This window comes from Coregonus clupeaformis, chromosome 12 (genome assembly GCF_020615455.1).
Source record: "Coregonus clupeaformis isolate EN_2021a chromosome 12, ASM2061545v1, whole genome shotgun sequence".
NCBI lineage: Eukaryota > Metazoa > Chordata > Actinopteri > Salmoniformes > Salmonidae > Coregonus > Coregonus clupeaformis.
Genome location: NC_059203.1, coordinates 157,117 through 175,308, shown reverse-complemented (window position 1 = coordinate 175,308; position 18,192 = coordinate 157,117). Strand labels below are relative to the sequence as shown.

At 41.0% G+C, this 18,192-nt stretch overlaps 1 protein-coding gene across 1 annotated transcript in view; it reads right to left on the bottom strand.

The window, feature by feature from the left end:
• phf2 (PHD finger protein 2) overlaps window positions 1-18,192 on the bottom strand; it is a 137,429-nt gene that overhangs the window by 78,943 nt on the left and 40,294 nt on the right. The window contains exons 4-5 of the mRNA XM_045223648.1: window positions 8,641-8,801; window positions 4,731-4,872 (exon numbers count right to left, since the gene is read on the bottom strand). Coding sequence (XP_045079583.1) covers window positions 4,731-4,872; window positions 8,641-8,801 — 303 coding nt within the window. The remainder of the gene's footprint in view (window positions 1-4,730; window positions 4,873-8,640; window positions 8,802-18,192) is intronic.

Here is an 18,192-nt window from a genome sequence, read left to right as displayed (position 1 = left end):
CTACTGGGATAGACAGTTAGCTACTGGGATAGACAGTTCAGCACTACTGGGATAGACAGTTAGCTACTGGGATAGACAGTTATCTACTGCGGATAGACAGTTAGCTACTGGGATAGACAGTTAGCTACTGGGATAGACAGTTAGCTACTGGGATAGACAGTTAGCTACTGGGATAGACAGTTAGCTACTGGGATAGACAGTTCACTACTGGGATAGACAGTTAGCTACTGGGATAGACAGTTAGCTACTGGGATAGACAGTTAGCTACTGGGATAGACAGTTAGCTACTGGATAGACAGTTAGCTACTGGGATAGACAGTTCACTACTGGGATAGACAGTTAGCTACTGGGATAGACAGTTAGCTACTGGGATAGACAGTTAGCTACTGGGATAGACAGTTAGCTACTGGGATAGACAGTTAGCTACTGGGATAGACAGTTAGCTACTGGGATAGACAGTTAGCTACTGGGATAGACAGTTCGCTACTGGGATAGACAGTTAGCTACTGGGATAGACAGTTAGCTACTGGGATAGACAGTTAGCTACTGGGATAGACAGTTCACTACTGGGATAGACAGTTAGCTACTGGGATAGACAGTTAGCTACTGGGATAGACAATTAGCTACTGGGATAGACAATTAGCTACTGGGATAGACAGTTCACTACTGGGATAGACAGTTCACTACTGGGATAGACAGTTAGCTACTGGGATAGACAGTTAGCTACTGGGATAGACAGTTAGCTACTGGGATAGACAGTTCGCTACTGGGATAGACAGTTAGCTACTGGGATAGACAGTTAGCTACTGGGATAGACAGTTAGCTACTGGGATAGACAGTTCACTACTGGGATAGACAGTTAGCTACTGGGATAGACAGTTAGCCACTAATGAGGGATAGACAGTTAGCTACTGGGATAGACAGTTAGCTACTGGGATAGACAGTTCGCTACTGGGATTTCAGACAGTTAGCTACTGGGATAGACAGTTATCTACTGGGATAGACAGTTCACTACTGGGATAGACAGTTATCTACTGGGATAGACAGTTCTCTACTGGGATAGACAGTTATCTTACTGGGATAGACAGTTATCTACTGGGATAGACAGTTAGCTACTGGGATAGACAGTTAGCTACTGGGATAGACAGTTAGCTACTGGGATAGACAGTTAGCTACTGGGATAGACAGTTAGCTACTGGGATAGACAGTTAGCTACTGGGATAGACAGTTAGCTCCTGGGATAGACAGTTAGCTACTGGGATAGACAGTTTAGCTACTGGGATAGACAGTTAGCTACTGGGATAGACAGTTAGCTACTGGGATAGACAGTTCACTACTGGGATAGACAGTTAGCTACTGGGATAGACAGTTACTTACTGGGATAGACAGTTAGCTACTGGGATAGACAGTTAGCTACTGGGATAGACAGTTAGCTACTGGGATAGACAGTTAGCTACTGGGATAGACAGTTAGCTACTGGGATAGACAGTTCAGCTACTGGGATAGACAGTTAGCTACTGGGATAGACAGTTAGCTACTGGGATAGACAGTTCACTACTGGGATAGACAGTTAGCTACTGAGATAGACAGTTAGCTACTGGGATAGACAGTTCACTACTGGGATAGACAGTTCACTACTGGGATAGACAGTTAGCTACTGGGATAGACAGTTAGCTACTGGGATAGACAGTTCGCTACTGGGATAGACAGTTCACTACTGGGATAGACAGTTAGCTACTGCGATAGACAGTTAGCTACTGGGATAGACAGTTCACTACTGGGATAGACAGTTAGCTACTGGGATAGACAGTTAGCTACTGGGATGGACAGTTAGTTACTAGGATAGACAGTTAGCCTCTACTGCGGATAGACAGTTAGCTACTGGGATAGACAGTTCACTACTGCGGATAGACAGTTAGCTACTGGGATAGACAGTTAGCTACTGGGATAGACAGTTAGCTACTGGGATAGACAGTTAGCTACTGGGATAGACAGTTAGCTACTGAGGATAGACAGTTAGCTACTGGGATAGACAGTTAGCTACTGGGATAGACAGTTCACTACTGGGATAGACAGTTAGCTACTGGGATAGACAGTTAGCTACTGGGATAGACAGTTCACTACTGGGATAGACAGTTAGCTACTGGGATAGACAGTTAGCTACTGGGAGTAACAAGACAGTTAGCTACTGGGATAGACAGTTAGCTACTGGGATAGACAGTTCACTACTGGGATAGACAGTTAGCTACTGGGATAGACAGTTAGCTACTGGGATAGACAGTTCACTACTGGGATAGACAGTTAGCTACTGGGATAGACAGTTAGCTACTGGAATAGACAGTTAGCTACTGGGATAGACAGTTAGCTACTGGGATAGACAGTTCACTACTGGGATAGACAGTTAGCTACTGGGATAGACAGTTAGACAGTTAGCTGGGAAAGACAGTTAGCTACTGGGATAGACAGTTAGCTACTGGGATAGACAGTTCACTACTGGGATAGACAGTTAGCTACTGGGATAGACAGTTAGACAGTTAGACAGTTATCTACTGGGATAGACAGTTAGCTACTGGTATAGACAGTTAGCTACTGGGATAGACAGTTAGCTACTGGGATAGACAGTTCACTACTGGGATAGACAGTTAGCTACTGAGATAGACAGTTCACTACTGGGATAGACAGTTAGCTACTGGGATAGACAGTTAGCTACTGGGATAGACAGTTCACTACTGGGATAGACAGTTAGCTACTGGGATAGACAATTCACTACTGGGATAGACAGTTAGCTACTGGGATAGACAGTTAGTTACTAGGATAGACAGTTAGACAGACAGTTAGCTGGGAAAGACAGTTCACTACTGGGATAGACAGTTCACTACTGGGATAGACAGTTAGCTACTGGGATAGACAGTTCACTACTGGGATAGACAGTTAGCTACTGGGATAGACAGTTCACTACTGGGATAGACAGTTAGCTACTGCGATAGACAGTTAGCTACTGGGATAGACAGTTCACTACTGGGATAGACAGTTAGCTACTGGGATAGACAGTTAGCTACTGGGATGGACAGTTAGTTACTAGGATAGACAGTTAGACAGTTAGACAGTTAGCTACTGGGATAGACAGTTAGCTACTGGGATAGACAGTTCACTACTGGGATAGACAGTTAGCTACTGGGATAGACAGTTAGCTACTGGGATAGACAGTTAGCTACTGGGATAGACAGTTAGCTACTGGGATAGACAGTTAGCTACTGGGATAGACAGTTAGCTACTGGGATAGACAGTTAGCTACTGGGATAGACAGTTCACTACTGGGATAGACAGTTCACTACTGGGATAGACAGTTAGCTACTGGGATAGACAGTTAGCTACTGGGATAGACAGTTCACTACTGGGATAGACAGTTAGCTACTGGGATAGACAGTTAGACAGTTAGCTACTGGGATAGACAGTTAGCTACTGGGATAGACAGTTCACTACTGGGATAGACAGTTAGCTACTGGGATAGACAGTTAGCTACTGGGATAGACAGTTCACTACTGGGATAGACAGTTAGCTACTGGGATAGACAGTTAGACAGTTAGCTACTGGGATAGACAGTTAGCTACTGGGATAGACAGTTCACTACTGAGATAGACAGTTCACTACTGGGATAGACAGTTAGCTACTGGGATAGACAGTTAGCTACTGGGATAGACAGTCTGCTACTGGGATAGACAGTTCACTACTGGGATAGACAGTTCACTACTGGGATAGACAGTTAGCTACTGGGATAGACAGTTCACTACTGGGATAGACAGTTAGCTACTGGGATAGACAGTTCACTACTGAGATAGACAGTTCACTACTGGGATAGACAGTTAGTACTGATAGACAGTTAGCTACTGGGATAGACAGTTGGCTACTGGGATAGACAGTTCACTACTGGGATAGACAGTTAGCTACTGGGATAGACAGTTGGCTACTGGGATAGACAGTTAGCTACTGGGATAGACAGTTGGCTACTGGGATAGACAGTTCACTACTGGGATAGACAGTTAGCTACTGGGATAGACAGTTAGACAGTTCACTACTGGGATAGACAGTTGGCTACTGGGATAGACAGTTAGCTACTGGGATAGACAGTTAGCTACTGGGATAGACAGTTAGCTACTGGGATAGACAGTTCACTACTGGGATAGACAGTTAGCTACTGGGATAGACAGTTCGCTACTGAGATAGACAGTTCACTACTGGGATAGACAGTTAGCTACTGGGATAGACAGTTAGACAGTTCACTACTGGGATAGACAGTTGGCTACTGGGATAGACAGTTAGCTACTGGGATAGACAGTCTGCTACTGGGATAGACAGTTAGCTACTGGGATAGACAGTTAGCTACTGGGATAGACAGTTAGCTACTGGGATAGACAGTTAGCTACTGGGATAGACAGTTCACTACTGGGATAGACAGTTAGCTACTGGGATAGACAGTTAGCTACTGGGATAGACAGTTAGCTACTGGGATAGACAGTTAGCTACTGGGATAGACAGTTCACTACTGGGATAGACAGTTTCCGTTCAACAAAAATAGATCACGTTTCAGGTCTCTCTTGAAAAATAGATTTCTATCTCAACCAGACTAATTTGGTTAAATAAAATAAAAAAAACATGAATATTACATAATTACAGTATCATTAACATGCTGATGATAAACATTTACATGAATTAGACAAAGCTATGTTTACCGTGTGTCAGAGAACTCGAGGTTGATAACATTTAACACTTTCTTCCTGTTGGTGCTGTAGTAGTAATCTACAAACTCCTTGAGCTTCATCTTACTGTCAGTCTGCTTGGTCACATCAATTACATCCACACCCACATCTGGACCTACAACACACAACAAAGGGGTTAATAACAACATGCAGAATATGCAGAACATTAAATATTACGTTCATTATGAATAAAATAAAATAAAATAGTGAGCATGTCTTTAGATGGCAGTGAGTTGATTAGATCAACAGGCCTGTGTTGCTAACTAGGCTGCTCAGTGGGAAACAGTGAGTTGATGAGATCACCACAGTGGACACTCAGCTGGGAGCAGCAGAAGCAAAGATGTTTTATAACTAAACCAAGATAGACCACAGCCTGTAATTTTCAATGGGAACAAATGAGTCATAGTGGGCAGATGAAGCAAGGTGGTGGGCAGAGCCAAGTACGAGCTAGTGAGATCCTATTGGCGCATTCTAGCATGTATTTGCATATTTCTGTTAGGGAACGCCTACTCTGAAGTGCACTTGTACAATAATATAACCCAATTCGCCCTTGAGGTCCTAAACAATTTAATTTTTTAAAACTTTGGCAAAGGGTAAAGTCTACTAAACTTAGTCCACTCTGTTCATTACATACTGTAGTTTTGGGACCAGAAAACTGTATTGAGATCAAATGTTTAATAGATGAGAAAATGTGCAGAATGTCACCCAAAATCCATCTCCTTCCATTTTCTCCCACTGCCGACCCCTGGGCTTCCTCTCACTACCATATTTGGTAGTGAGTGGAAACGCCAAGCAGATGCTTCACATTTAAACATCCGGTGAAATGTATGTCTCATTGTTCTATCTGAGGCAGAAGTGGTGCAGCGTGTCTGGATGTCATCAGAGCTCTAGTTCTAAACAGCAGGCAATAGCGCCCTCTGGTGGTTCCTGATAGTACAGTGTAGTTCTACATAAAATACTGTAGGAAACATGAGTGATTTATTTTATGACTGAAATATGATGGATTAAAACAATTAAAACATACATAGTTACATTAAATATCAAAAGAAACAAAATTAACTAGTTGATAATACAATACATTTGAAATATACTCTATATACAATAGATGAGAAAGAATCTCTGAGATCAAAAACAGTACTAAAGGTGTTGCTTCACGAACTGCACCCACTATTGAATGAATCGTGAATAATGATGAGTGAGAAAGTTAGAGGCATACAGTGAGGGAAAAAAGTATTTGATCCCCTGCTGATTTTGTTTGTTTGCCCACTGACAAAGAAATGATCAGTCTATACATTTAATGGTAGGTTTATTTGAACAGTGAGAGACAGAACAACAAAAAAATCCAGAAAAACGCATGTTAAAATTATAGACTGATCATGTCTTTGTCTGTGGGCAAACGTACAAAATCAGCAGGGGATCAAATACTTTTTTTCCTCACTGTAAATATCATACCCCCCAAATGCTAAACGCCCCTGTTATTGTAATGGTGAGAGGTTAGCATGTCTTGGGGGTATGATCGTTGAGCCTCAGCAACTTTCTCACGCACCATTATTCACGATTAATTCAGGACTATCATTAATCATGGTAGCATCCCCATTAATGTAGAAATACACTGCTCAAAAAAATAAAGGGAACACTTCAACAACACAATGTGACTCCAAGTCAATCACACTTCTGTGAAATCAAACTGTCCACTTAGGAAGCAACACTGATTGACAATAAATTTCACATGCTGTTGTGCAAATGGAATAGACAACAGGTGGAAATTATAGGCAATTAGCAAGACACCCCCAATAAAGAAGTGGTTATGCAGGTGGTGACCACAGACCACTTCTCAGTTCCTATGCTTCCTGGCTGATGTTTCGGTCACTTTTGAATGCTGGCGGTGCTTTCACTCTAGTGGTAGCATGAGTCTACAACCCACACAAGTGGCTCAGGTAGTGCAGCTCATCCAGGATGGCACATCAATGCGAGCTGTGGCAAGAAGGTTTGCTGTGTCTGTCAGCGTAGTTTGCTGTGTCTGTCAAGAACGTTCTGCTGCCTGCAACATCCTCCAGCATGACCGGTTTGGCGGTGGGTCAGTCATGGTGTGGGGTGGCATTTCTTTGGGGGGCCCGCACAGCCCTCCATGTGCTCGCCAGAGGTAGCCTGACTGCCATTAGGTACCGAGACGAGATCCTCAGACCCCTTGTGAGACCATATGCTGGTGCGGTTGGCCCTGGGTTTCCTCCTAATGCAAGACAATGCTAGACCTCATGTGGCTGGAGTGTGTCAGCAGTTCCTGCAAGAGGAAGGCGTTGATGCTATGGACTGGGCCCGCCCGTTCCCCCAGACCTGGAATCCAATTGAGCACATCTGGGACATCATGTCCGCTCCATCCACTACACGTTGCACCACAGACTGTCCAGGAGTTGCCGCGGATGCTTTGTCCAGGTCTGGGAGGAGATCCCTCAGGAGACCATCCGCCACCTCATCAGGAGCATGCCCAGGCGTTGTAGGGAGGTCACCACAGGCACGTGAAGGCCACACACACTACTGAGCCTCATTTTGACTCTGCTTTAAGGACATTACATCAAAGTTGGATCGCCTGTAGTGTGGTTTTCCCTTTAATTTTGGAGGGTGACTCAAAATCCAGACCTCCATGGGTTGATACATTTGATTTCCATTGATATTTTTTGTGTGATTTTGTTGTCAGCACATTCAACTATGTAAAGAAAAAAGTATTTAATAAGATTATTTCATTCATTCAGATCTAGGATGTGTTATTTTAGTGTTCCCTTTATTTTTTTGAGCAGTGTATATAGAAACATATTTTATTCTTATTTACAATTAAAGTGACTCCAAAATGACACAATACGTTATTTACCATTATTTTCTATTGGTCCCAAAATAATCTGAAACACAACCAAAACAAACGCCAAACACATCAAACAAATGTATAGAGTCACAAGCCTGATGTAATCATTGCGTGCTATGAATATGGGAGCAAATACTACACTTTTGACTACTTTAATACACATATACACTACATGACGAAAAGTATGTGGATACCTGCCCGTCGAACATCTCATTCCAAAATCATGGGCATTAATATGGAGTTGGTCCCCCTTTGCTGCTATAACAGCCTCACTCTTTCTGGGAAGGCTTTCCACTAGATGTTTGGAACATTGCTGCGGGGGACTTGCTTCCATTCAGCCACAAGAGCATTAGTGAGGTCGGGTAATGATGTTGGGCGATTAGGCCTGGCTCGCAGTCGGCGTTCCAATTCATCCCAAAGGTGTTCGATGGGATTGAGGTCAGGGCTCTGTGCAGGCCAGTCAAGTTCTTCCACACCAATCTCGACAAACCATTTCTATATGGACCTCCCTTTGTGCACGGAGCGTTGTCATGCTGAAACAGGACTTCCCCAAAATGTCACTGAGCTCTTCAGTAAGGCCATTCTACTGCTAATGTTTGTCTATGGAGATTGCATGGCACGATTTTATACACCTGTCAGCAACGGGTATGGCTGAAATAGCGAATCCACTAATTTAAAGGGGTGTCCACATACTTTTGTATATATAGTGTAAGTGAATTTATCCCAATACTTTTGGTCCCCTAAAATGGGTGGACTATGTACAAAAAGTGCTGTAATTTTCTAAGCGGTTCATCCGATATGGATGAAAATACCCTCAAATTAAAGCTGACAGTATGTACTTCATCCTCATAGTCATTGTATCATTTCAAATCCAAAGTGCTGGAGACACAACATGTGTCCCAGGACTGTTGGAGCTCCCTGTAGTTCTCCACATCACTGATGTAGAAGGTAGGAGCAGACGTGGACATCCCCAGTATTACTAAAGCTGTTAGTTAAAGCAGTAGACAGAGACAGGACTATACTTACCAACGTGGTTCTCCACATCACTGATGTAGAAGGTAGGAGCAGGCATGGACATGCCCAGACCGTCCTTCTTCAGGACCAGGATCGGCTCGTTAAAACCAAACTCCTCCACGTAGTCCATAGTCAGCTGACTGCCGTTCAGCTTCACCACAATGTCCTCCGAGCTGAGGAAATAACAGTCAAATCAAATCAAATTGTATTCGTCACATGCTTCGTAAACAACAGGTGTAGACTAACAGTGAAACGCAGGAACCAATACTTTTGTATTGAGAGGAGCGGAGAGGAGTGGAGCTGGAGCAGAGAGGAGCGGAGAGGAGTGGAGCTGGAGCAGAGAGGAGTGGAGAGGAGAGGAGCTGTAGCAGAGAGTATTTTTAGAGGAGATTTGCTGCCAGAGAAGAGGAGTGGAGCTGTTTAGCAGAGAGGATTGGAGGAGGATTGGAGCTGGAGCCCAACACAGGATATGGACAGGAGAGGCAGATAGACATTGGAAAGGAACTTTGGGCTGTAGCAGAGAAGGGGCGATTTTATATGAGTTATCTGGAGCAGAGGGGCGGATTAGGATTTAGAGGACTGGAGCAGAGAGGAGCGGAGAGGAGTGGAGCTGGAGCAGAGAGGAGTGGAGAGGAGAGGAGCTGGAGCAGAGAGGAGTGGAGAGGAGAGGAACTGGAGCAGAGAGGAGTGGAGAGGAGAGGAGCTGTAGCAGAGAGGAGTGGAGCTGTAGCAGAGAGGAGCGGAGAGGAGTGGAGCAGAGAGGAGCGGAGAGGAGTGGAGCAGAGAGGAGTGGAGAGGAGTGGAGCTGGAGCAGAGAGGAGTGGAGAGGATTGGAGCTGAAGCAGAGAGTTCTATTATTACTTATTCTATTGCTACATTATCTCATTATTTATTTATTTATTCTATCATTTTCATTCTATTATTTATTTTTTATCTTATTACTATTTTTACATGCTTTTATTCTATTTCACATATTTACTTATTATTTAATGCTATTATACTTTATACATTTTCTTAATACATACTTTATTCCATTGCCATTATCTTATTTATTTATTCTACACATATTTTTATCTAACATTACTTTTATTCTAAGCCACATATTTTTACTTTTATGATGGCCCATTGCCATATTTACATTACATTATTCTGTTGCCATATTTATTGCTTGCTATTTAATAAGCATATTACTTACTGTTAAGTTTTTTGTTCTACTACATATTACTTTTATTCTAATACATTATCTTTATATTACTTATTCCATTACATTATCTTTATTATTTGCTTACTACATGATTATTTTTTTATTATTGCTATTCTAATCGCTATTATTTACATTATTTATTTTCATTTTTATATTTATTTATTTATTCTAGATAAACATATTATCTAATATTTATTTTTATTCTGTTACATATTTTCATTTTTATTCTATCACATTTACTTTTATTATTATTTATTCTATACACATTATTTTTTATATTTTATTCTATCAAGATGATTTATTATTTATTATTATTCTGTCACATATTATCTTATTATTATTTATTATTTATTCTGTTGCCATATTATGGAGGAGTGGAGCTGGAGCAGAGAGGAGCGGAGAGGAGTGGAGCTGGAGCAGAGAGGAGAGGAGTGGAGCTGGAGCAGAGAGGAGCGGAGAGGAGAGGAGCAGAGAGGAGTGGAGCTGGAGCAGAGAGGAGCGGCACGTTCCCAATTTGACTGGAGTGTGGAGCAAGATTCCCAAAGGCTAGAGCATCACCCTTCTCGCCCGCTCCAATTTCGCTCCAGTAGCGCTCACTTCACCAGCTCAGGGCATGCCCGGCCCAGAATGCATTTAAATATATATATATTTATTTATTTTGCTCCTGAACTTCTTCTACTCTCAACCTCTCCGATCATTTTCATGATGTCCATCCGGTTTGCTTCTATATGCCATATCTTTCTAACTGTGCTCTTTCCCAAAAGCTCCCAACATACAACCTATATACTTATTATGGACACAGTATGCTTACATTATTAGCTATCTTTGTTATTATTTGTTGTTATTTGTTATTAGTCCCATCCTTCAACTCTATTCAACACCTCCCATCTATCTCTTAACACCATCCATATAGGATTTCTATTTGCCATATATATTTCAACCGTACTGTGATGTTTTACAAAAGTTCTGAACCTTTCTATTCTCATTACTTCTACAGATTGTGAATTAAAAATAAACATTTTTGCTAAAAGTATAATTATATTATTGATTGATTGACTATGACTTTTCAGATCACCCAGTAATGCTATCTGCAAGGTTAGCTCCAGGCAAATATTGCAATCCTTTAGCCATTCCTGGACCTGTGTCCAAAAACAAGCTACAAATGGACAGAACCAAAACAAATGATCTAATGATTCTGTCTCTTCACAGCAAAATCTGCAGAGCTGGGAAGATTGTATCCCCCATATAAATAACATTCTATTGGTAGCAAGAATTTTATATAATAATTTAAATTGAAAGATTCTAATTTTTGAATCCGGTGTCGTTTTGCGTGTCAGTTCATAAACACTATGCCATGGGATCGGTACGTCAAAGATCTCTTCCCAACTATTTTGCAATCTATATGGGACGGCTGTCAAACCTTTGGTTCTTAAGTGAAACTGATATACGTTTTTATTTATCACAGTTTTCCTTAACCAATTATGTTCTTTAATGCAAGGCCGACAGACAAGTTCCTTACTTTCTCCCCCTTCCACTTTCCTCTTCCACTTTTGCGGTAAGGCTGCAATTATTTGGTTGTAATTTTGGGTAGAGCAGACATTTCCATATGTTTTGTTAGCTGCATGTGCGACATAACTCCACCAGTCCTACCGATGATATCATTTACGAAGATTATACCTTTTTTAAACATTCTGTCAAAAAATAAAGGTTTTTTGTCAATTAGTATATTTGAATTTAACCACAATATTTGTTGCATTATTTGTTCTGTGGTTTCTGGAGGATTAAATTGAAATTGCAACCAACTTTCTATGGCTTGTTTTAGAAATAGTGATATTTGGGAGATTATTTCCTTTTCAAATAACTGAAAGTGAGAGGTTGTAATCTGAATAAAGGGAAAAAGGCCTTTCTTGAACATTGGGTGAGACAATCTTACTAATTTGCTTGAGAACCAGTTCGGATTTAAGTATAACTTTTGTATGACTGAAGCTTTTAGTGATAGGTCTAATGCTTTAATATTTAATAATTTCTGTCCTCCGAATTCATATTCATTATATAAATATGCCCTTTTAATTTTGTCTGGCTTGCCGTTCCAAATAAAATTGAATATTTTTTTCTCATATAATTTAAAAAACAGTTCGCTAGGCGTAGGCAAGACCATAAGCAAATAGGTAAACTGGGATAATACTAAAGAGTTAATCAGGGTGATTTTTCCACAAATTGACAGGTATTTTCCTTTCCATGGTAGCAAGATCTTATCTATTTTTGCTAACTTTCTATTAAAATTTATTGAAGTGAGATCATTTATTTCCTTTGGGATATGTATTCCGAGTATATCCACATCACCATCAGACCATTTTATTGGTAAACTACATGGTAATGTAAACATTTTATTTTTTAGTGATCCAATATGTAATATAGTACATTTGTCATAATTTGGTTGTAATCCAGAGAGGTTAGAAAATGTATCTAGTTCCTCTATGAGGCTGTGGAGGGATTCTAGTTGTGGATTTAAAAGAAAACATGAATCATCAGCGTACAATGACACCTTTGTTTTTAAGCCCTGTATTTCTAATCCTCTGATATTATTATTGGATCTGATTTTAATAGCTAACATCTCGATGGCCACAATAAATAGATATGCCGATAGTGGACAACCTTGTTTCACTCCTCTTGACAGTTTAAAACTTTCTGAGTGTCACGCCCTGGCTCTGGGGACACTGTTATGTTGAGCCAGGGTGTGTAATTCTATGTTTGTGTTTCTATGTTGGCCTGAGTGACTCCCAATCAGAGGCAACGAGTGTCAGCTGGTTGTCTCTGATTGGGAGCCATATTTAACTGTCTGTCTTTCACTTTGTGTTTGTGGTTTCTTGTTCGTGTTGGTTTGTGTTGAAACCATAGACGTCACGTTTATCGTCCGTTGTTTTGATCGTGTGATCATTCTATTAATAAATATGTACGCATTCAACGCTGCGCCTTGGTCCTCTATGAATGACGATCGTGACACTGAGAAATAACCATTATTTACTATTTTACACCTAGGGTTAGTATACATGATTTTGACCCATTTTATAAGAGATTCTCCAAAATTGAAATGCTCCAGGCATTTATATATAAACCCCAGTCGAACTTTATCAAATGCCTTTTCGAAGTCTGCTATGAATACCAGGCCTGGTTTCCCATATTTTCCATAGTGTTCTATTGTTTCCAATACTTGCCTTATATTATCTCCAATGTATCTTCCATGTAAAAAACCTGTCTGATTAGAATGAATAATATCCGACAATACCTTTTTAATTCTATGCGCTATACATTTTGCTAGGATTTTTGCATCACAACACTGAAGTGTAAGGGGGCCTCCAATTTTGTAAATGGACTGGATCTTTATATTTTCCACTTGTATCCTGTTTCAGTAATAATGAGATCAGACCTTCTTCTTGAGTGTCAGATAATCTACCATTTACATAGGAGTGGTTAAAACATGCTAATAACGGTCCTCTTAGTATATCAAAAAAGGTTTGGTATACCTCGACTGGTATGCCATCCAACCCTGGAGTTTTCCCGGACTTAAAGTCTTTAATTGCATCCAGAAGTTCCTCCTCTGTAATTTCACCTTCACATGAGTCTTTCTGTATGGCTGTTAATTTTACATTATCAATAGAAAGAAAATCTCTACAATTAGCTTCAGTTAGAGGAGATGGAGGCGACTGAAAAGAAAACATATGCTTAAAGTACTTTGTTTCTTCCTTCAAAATATCATTTGGTGAATTATGGGTGACTCCGTCAATTGTAACCAGTTTCATTAAGTTCTTTTTGGTAGCATTCCTATGTTGAAGATTAAAAAATAATTTTGTGCATTTTCCCCCATATTCCATCCAGTTTGCTTTATTTTTATAATATATTACACTTGATCTTTCTTGAATAAGTTTCTCCATTTCTTTTTGTTTTTCCTCTAATTTATTCTGACCCTCTATGTTACAGTTTTTATTGCCATCTATCTGTTCTGTTAGACTTTCTATTTCCTTTCTTAGTATAAACTCTTTTGACCTAAATTGCTTTTGTTTTCGAGATGAGTACTGAATTGCATGGCCTCTAAAGGCACATTTAAAGGTGTCCCATACAATAAGGGGATTCGCTGTACCTATGTTATGTTGGAAAAATATTCTAATTATGAATAAATTATCATCCAATAGGCTTTGATTAAATTTCCAATATCCTCGCCCACGTGGAAATTCAGTAAGAGTAATGTATATGCCTATTATATGATGGTCCGACCGCATTCTGTCCCCTATCAACACTTTTTAAACTTTTGGTGCCAACGAGAATGAGATAAGAAAGAAGTCAAGACGACTAGCTTGATTGAGTCTCCGCCATGTATATCTCACTAGATCAGTATATTTAAGCCTCCATATATCTACTAGTTCTAATGTATCCATGACATTCACAATTTCCTTAAGAGCATGTGGGTGATTGTTTGTGGTGTGATTTCCTTTACGGTCCATTGAGCCATTTAAAACAGTATTATAATCCCCCACCATAATAATATTGTCTTGAGTTGCTTGCAGGCTTGAAAATGTATTATATTGTCAAAGAATTGTGGATCATCATTATTTGGTCCGTAAAGGTTAATGAGCCATATCTGTTTATGGTCCAATAACATATTTAAAATAATCCATCTACCTTGCGTATCTATTTGGACAATTTGCACATTCAGATCGAAATTACTATTAATTAATATCATCACCCCTTTTGAATTTCTTTGCCCATGGGAGAAGTATATCCCCCCCATTCTTTTTCCCACGCTACTTCCTCTCGAATTGTTGAATGAGTTTCCTGTATACAATAGATATTATATTCCTTCTCTTTGAGCCATGTAAATATTGTTCTTCTTTTGTTATTATCAGCTAAGCCATTACAATTATAACTGGCTATACTTATTTCACCATACACCATAATGAGATACAAGTTTCAAGTCTATTTATCATTATATACGTTTGTAAATTTACCAATAAAAAATACCGTAATGATTGAGTGTCCATATAGCTGTCCCGTGATATTTGCATTGCTACGGAGTAACCCTTCAATTGTTCTCCACTAATTCCCCTGCTAAAGCCCCTCCCCATCCCAAGTTGAGCCGTCATCCCAGTGATCAGCATCCCACCCACGTCCCTCCGTATCCCTAAGGCCCCGAGAGGCCAGGACCCATCCATCGAAAACAGCACACAGTGCCATCCACAAAACAGAAGCAGATTAACCGCCAAAAGCATTTCCAATGCTTTCACCTCTATATATATATCTATATAACTATTTTTTTTAAATTATGCATATCCTATTTTCCATCATTATCAATTAATATGCGTAATAATGTCGGCAGTTCACGCGTAGGATTCTAACATATAACCCGGATTGCCATTGTATTACATTTAATTCATTGTATCCTAGCAAATAATTCCCGTGGTCCATCCCATACCCCCCCCCCCCAACATCCCCACCCCCCACAACAGATGCCAGACAAGCACACACGCACATACTCACATAATCCAACACACTCAACCCCCCTCCTCCACAATCCACCATAAAATCAGATACTCAACAGCTGTTATATCCCAGAGCCCAACTCGAGAAATAACTTGATTTACGAGTGCACATACAGTTAAAGTTGATTGAGAAAGCATGCAGATTGAGCAGAAATTGATAACAATGTGAGATTTGATTAATCTACTTAATCTATGTCAAGTCCTAGGTGATGGAGATCAGATCCACCCTCTTCACCTGAGACACAAACACTCTGATCCCCCTGTTGTAACCATTTTCCCAAGCATCTCCATGCGGTCAGACCTTTGATTATTTTGTGCCACCTGGGCCACAATGATAAACCCCCTCTCTGATTGTCAGAGTGTGACCCCCTCCCCATGGGTTACTGCAGCCAGTGTTGCCAGCACTGCCACTACCTGGGTGGGCGTACCCCACCGGAATCCCCACCGGCTAGGTAAAAGGTCGTCAAGGTTCTCATTAGCAGCTTTGAGAATTTCCTTGTATATTATGCTCTCCCATCAGGGGGCTCTGGCTTTGTATGACCAACCCTGCCAGGCAGGCTCAGAATCTTGATGGGGGCGGTGCTGCTCAAGTAGGTCTCTGACCGCATTTATTTCTCTGTTTAGGCTGCATATTCACAGCAGGTCCATAAAATAGATGGGAACTCTTTGGTGTATGGGTCGCTCAGGTGGGTGTCCAGGTTATAGGGTTATATAGTGCTTTAGCTACTGTCATGGAGTTCACTAAATAATTGTAATAATAATAATAAATAATCCCAAAAGCATGCTGTGTGCACATGCTAAAAGAAAGGAATGAGGTGGGTAGATAACTAAGTGTGTCATTGTAGCAAACTATTTCTAAACAAAAAATCTGATCTCTTAAAATATTTAGTTCATTTTTGTTCTATTGTCTATCCTAAAGGCCATCATTGATTTAGGCCCAATAGACCTGGCACACTCCCTCTGTCAAGGAGCTTTCCATTTTGATAGGGTTGTTTTACCTAAAAACCTTTAGGCCTACCTACAGAAAAGAAAACCTACGCATCCCTGCCCAGCCTGGCAAGAGAGGCCCGAAGGGAGTTTAGCGTCCCCAGTGGCTCTGCAAGCGTGGAGAGGATATGATCCACCGCTGGCCTGCTCTCCAGGTACCGTGGAGAGGATATTCTCCACCGCTGGCCTGCTCTCCAGGTACCGTGGAGAGGATATGATCCACCGCTGGTCTGCTCTCCAGGCACCATGGAGAGGATATGATCCGCTGCTGGCCTGCTCTCCAGGCACCATGGAGAGGATATGATCCACCACTGGCCTGCTCTCCAGGTACCGTGGAGAGGATATGATCCACCGCTGGCCTGCTCTCCAGGTACCGTGGAGAGGATATGATCCACCACTGGCCTGCTCTCCACCATCGCATGAGCCTGAAGCCACAGACTGGACAAACTCGTGTTTCTAAAAATGAATTCAAAGGATGTAGATGGAGCCTAATAAGGCATTTTTCGTTTAATTTTTAATTAATTCTAAGTCACAGCCTGTATGTGCAATTTATAGACTATAATGATTTAATACAACAAAATGTTGATTAAATGCTGAGCGCTTAATGTCCCTGCCAGCCTATTGTCACACTTGCAAATGCTTCATAATTCATTTATTTGTAGGTTATAGAATTGAAATAAAATAGCCTAAATAATTAATTTTCATTCCTCTTAGGCTCCCTGTCTGTCTCCTGACCTATTTAGAGTGTCTATAAGCTGTTTAATATGACATGTAGACTATTTGAAATTATGAGCGCTTCTTACAGTCACCTTTTCAGTGTTGTTTATTAAAATACTTTTCATTCAAATCATATGGTTTGGTTTCAATACTTCAAAACCAAATGGTAGGTCCAGGTAGTCACAAATATACAGTCGTGGTCAAAAGTTTTGAGAATGACACAAGTATTGGTCTTCACAAAGTTCGCTGCTTCAGTGTTTTTAGATATTTTTGTCAGATGTTACTATGGTATACTGAAGTATAATTACAAGCATTCCATAAGTGTCAAAGGCTTTTATTGACAATTACATTAAGTTTATGCAAAGAGTCAATATTTGCAGTGTTGACCCTTCTTTTTCAAGACCTCTGCAATCCGCCCTGGCATGCTGTCAATTAACTTCTGGGCCACATCCTGACTGATGGCCGCCCATTCTTGCATAATCAATGCTTGGAGTTTGTCAGAATTTGTGGGTTTTTGTTTGTCCACCCGCCTCTTGAGGATCGACCACAAGTTCTCAATGGGATTAAGGTCTGGGGAGTTTCCTGGCAATGGACCCAAAATGTCGATGTTTTGTTCCCCGAGCCACTTAGTTATCACTTTTGCCTTATGGCAAGGTGCTCCATCATGCTGGAAAAGCCATTGTTCGTCACCAAACTGTTCTTGGATGGTTGGGAGAAGTTGCTCTCGGAGGATGTGTTGGTACCATTCTTTATTCATGGCTGTGTTCTTAGGCAAAATTGTGAGTGAGCCCACTCCCTTGGCTGAGAAGCAACCCCACACATGAATGGTCTCAGGATGCTTTACTGTTGGCATGACACAGGACTGATGGTAGCGCTCACCTTGTCTTCTCTGGACAAAGTGTTTTCCGGATGCCCCAAACAATCAGAAAGGGGATTCATCAGAGAAAATGACTTGACCCCAGTCCTCAGCAGTCCAATCCCTGTACCTTTTGCAGAATATCAGTCTGTCCCTGATGTTTTTCCTGGAGAGGTGGCTTCTTTGCTGCCCTTCTTGACACCAGGCCATCCTCCAAAAGTCTTCGCCTCACTGTGCATGCAGATGCACTCACACCTGCCTGCTGC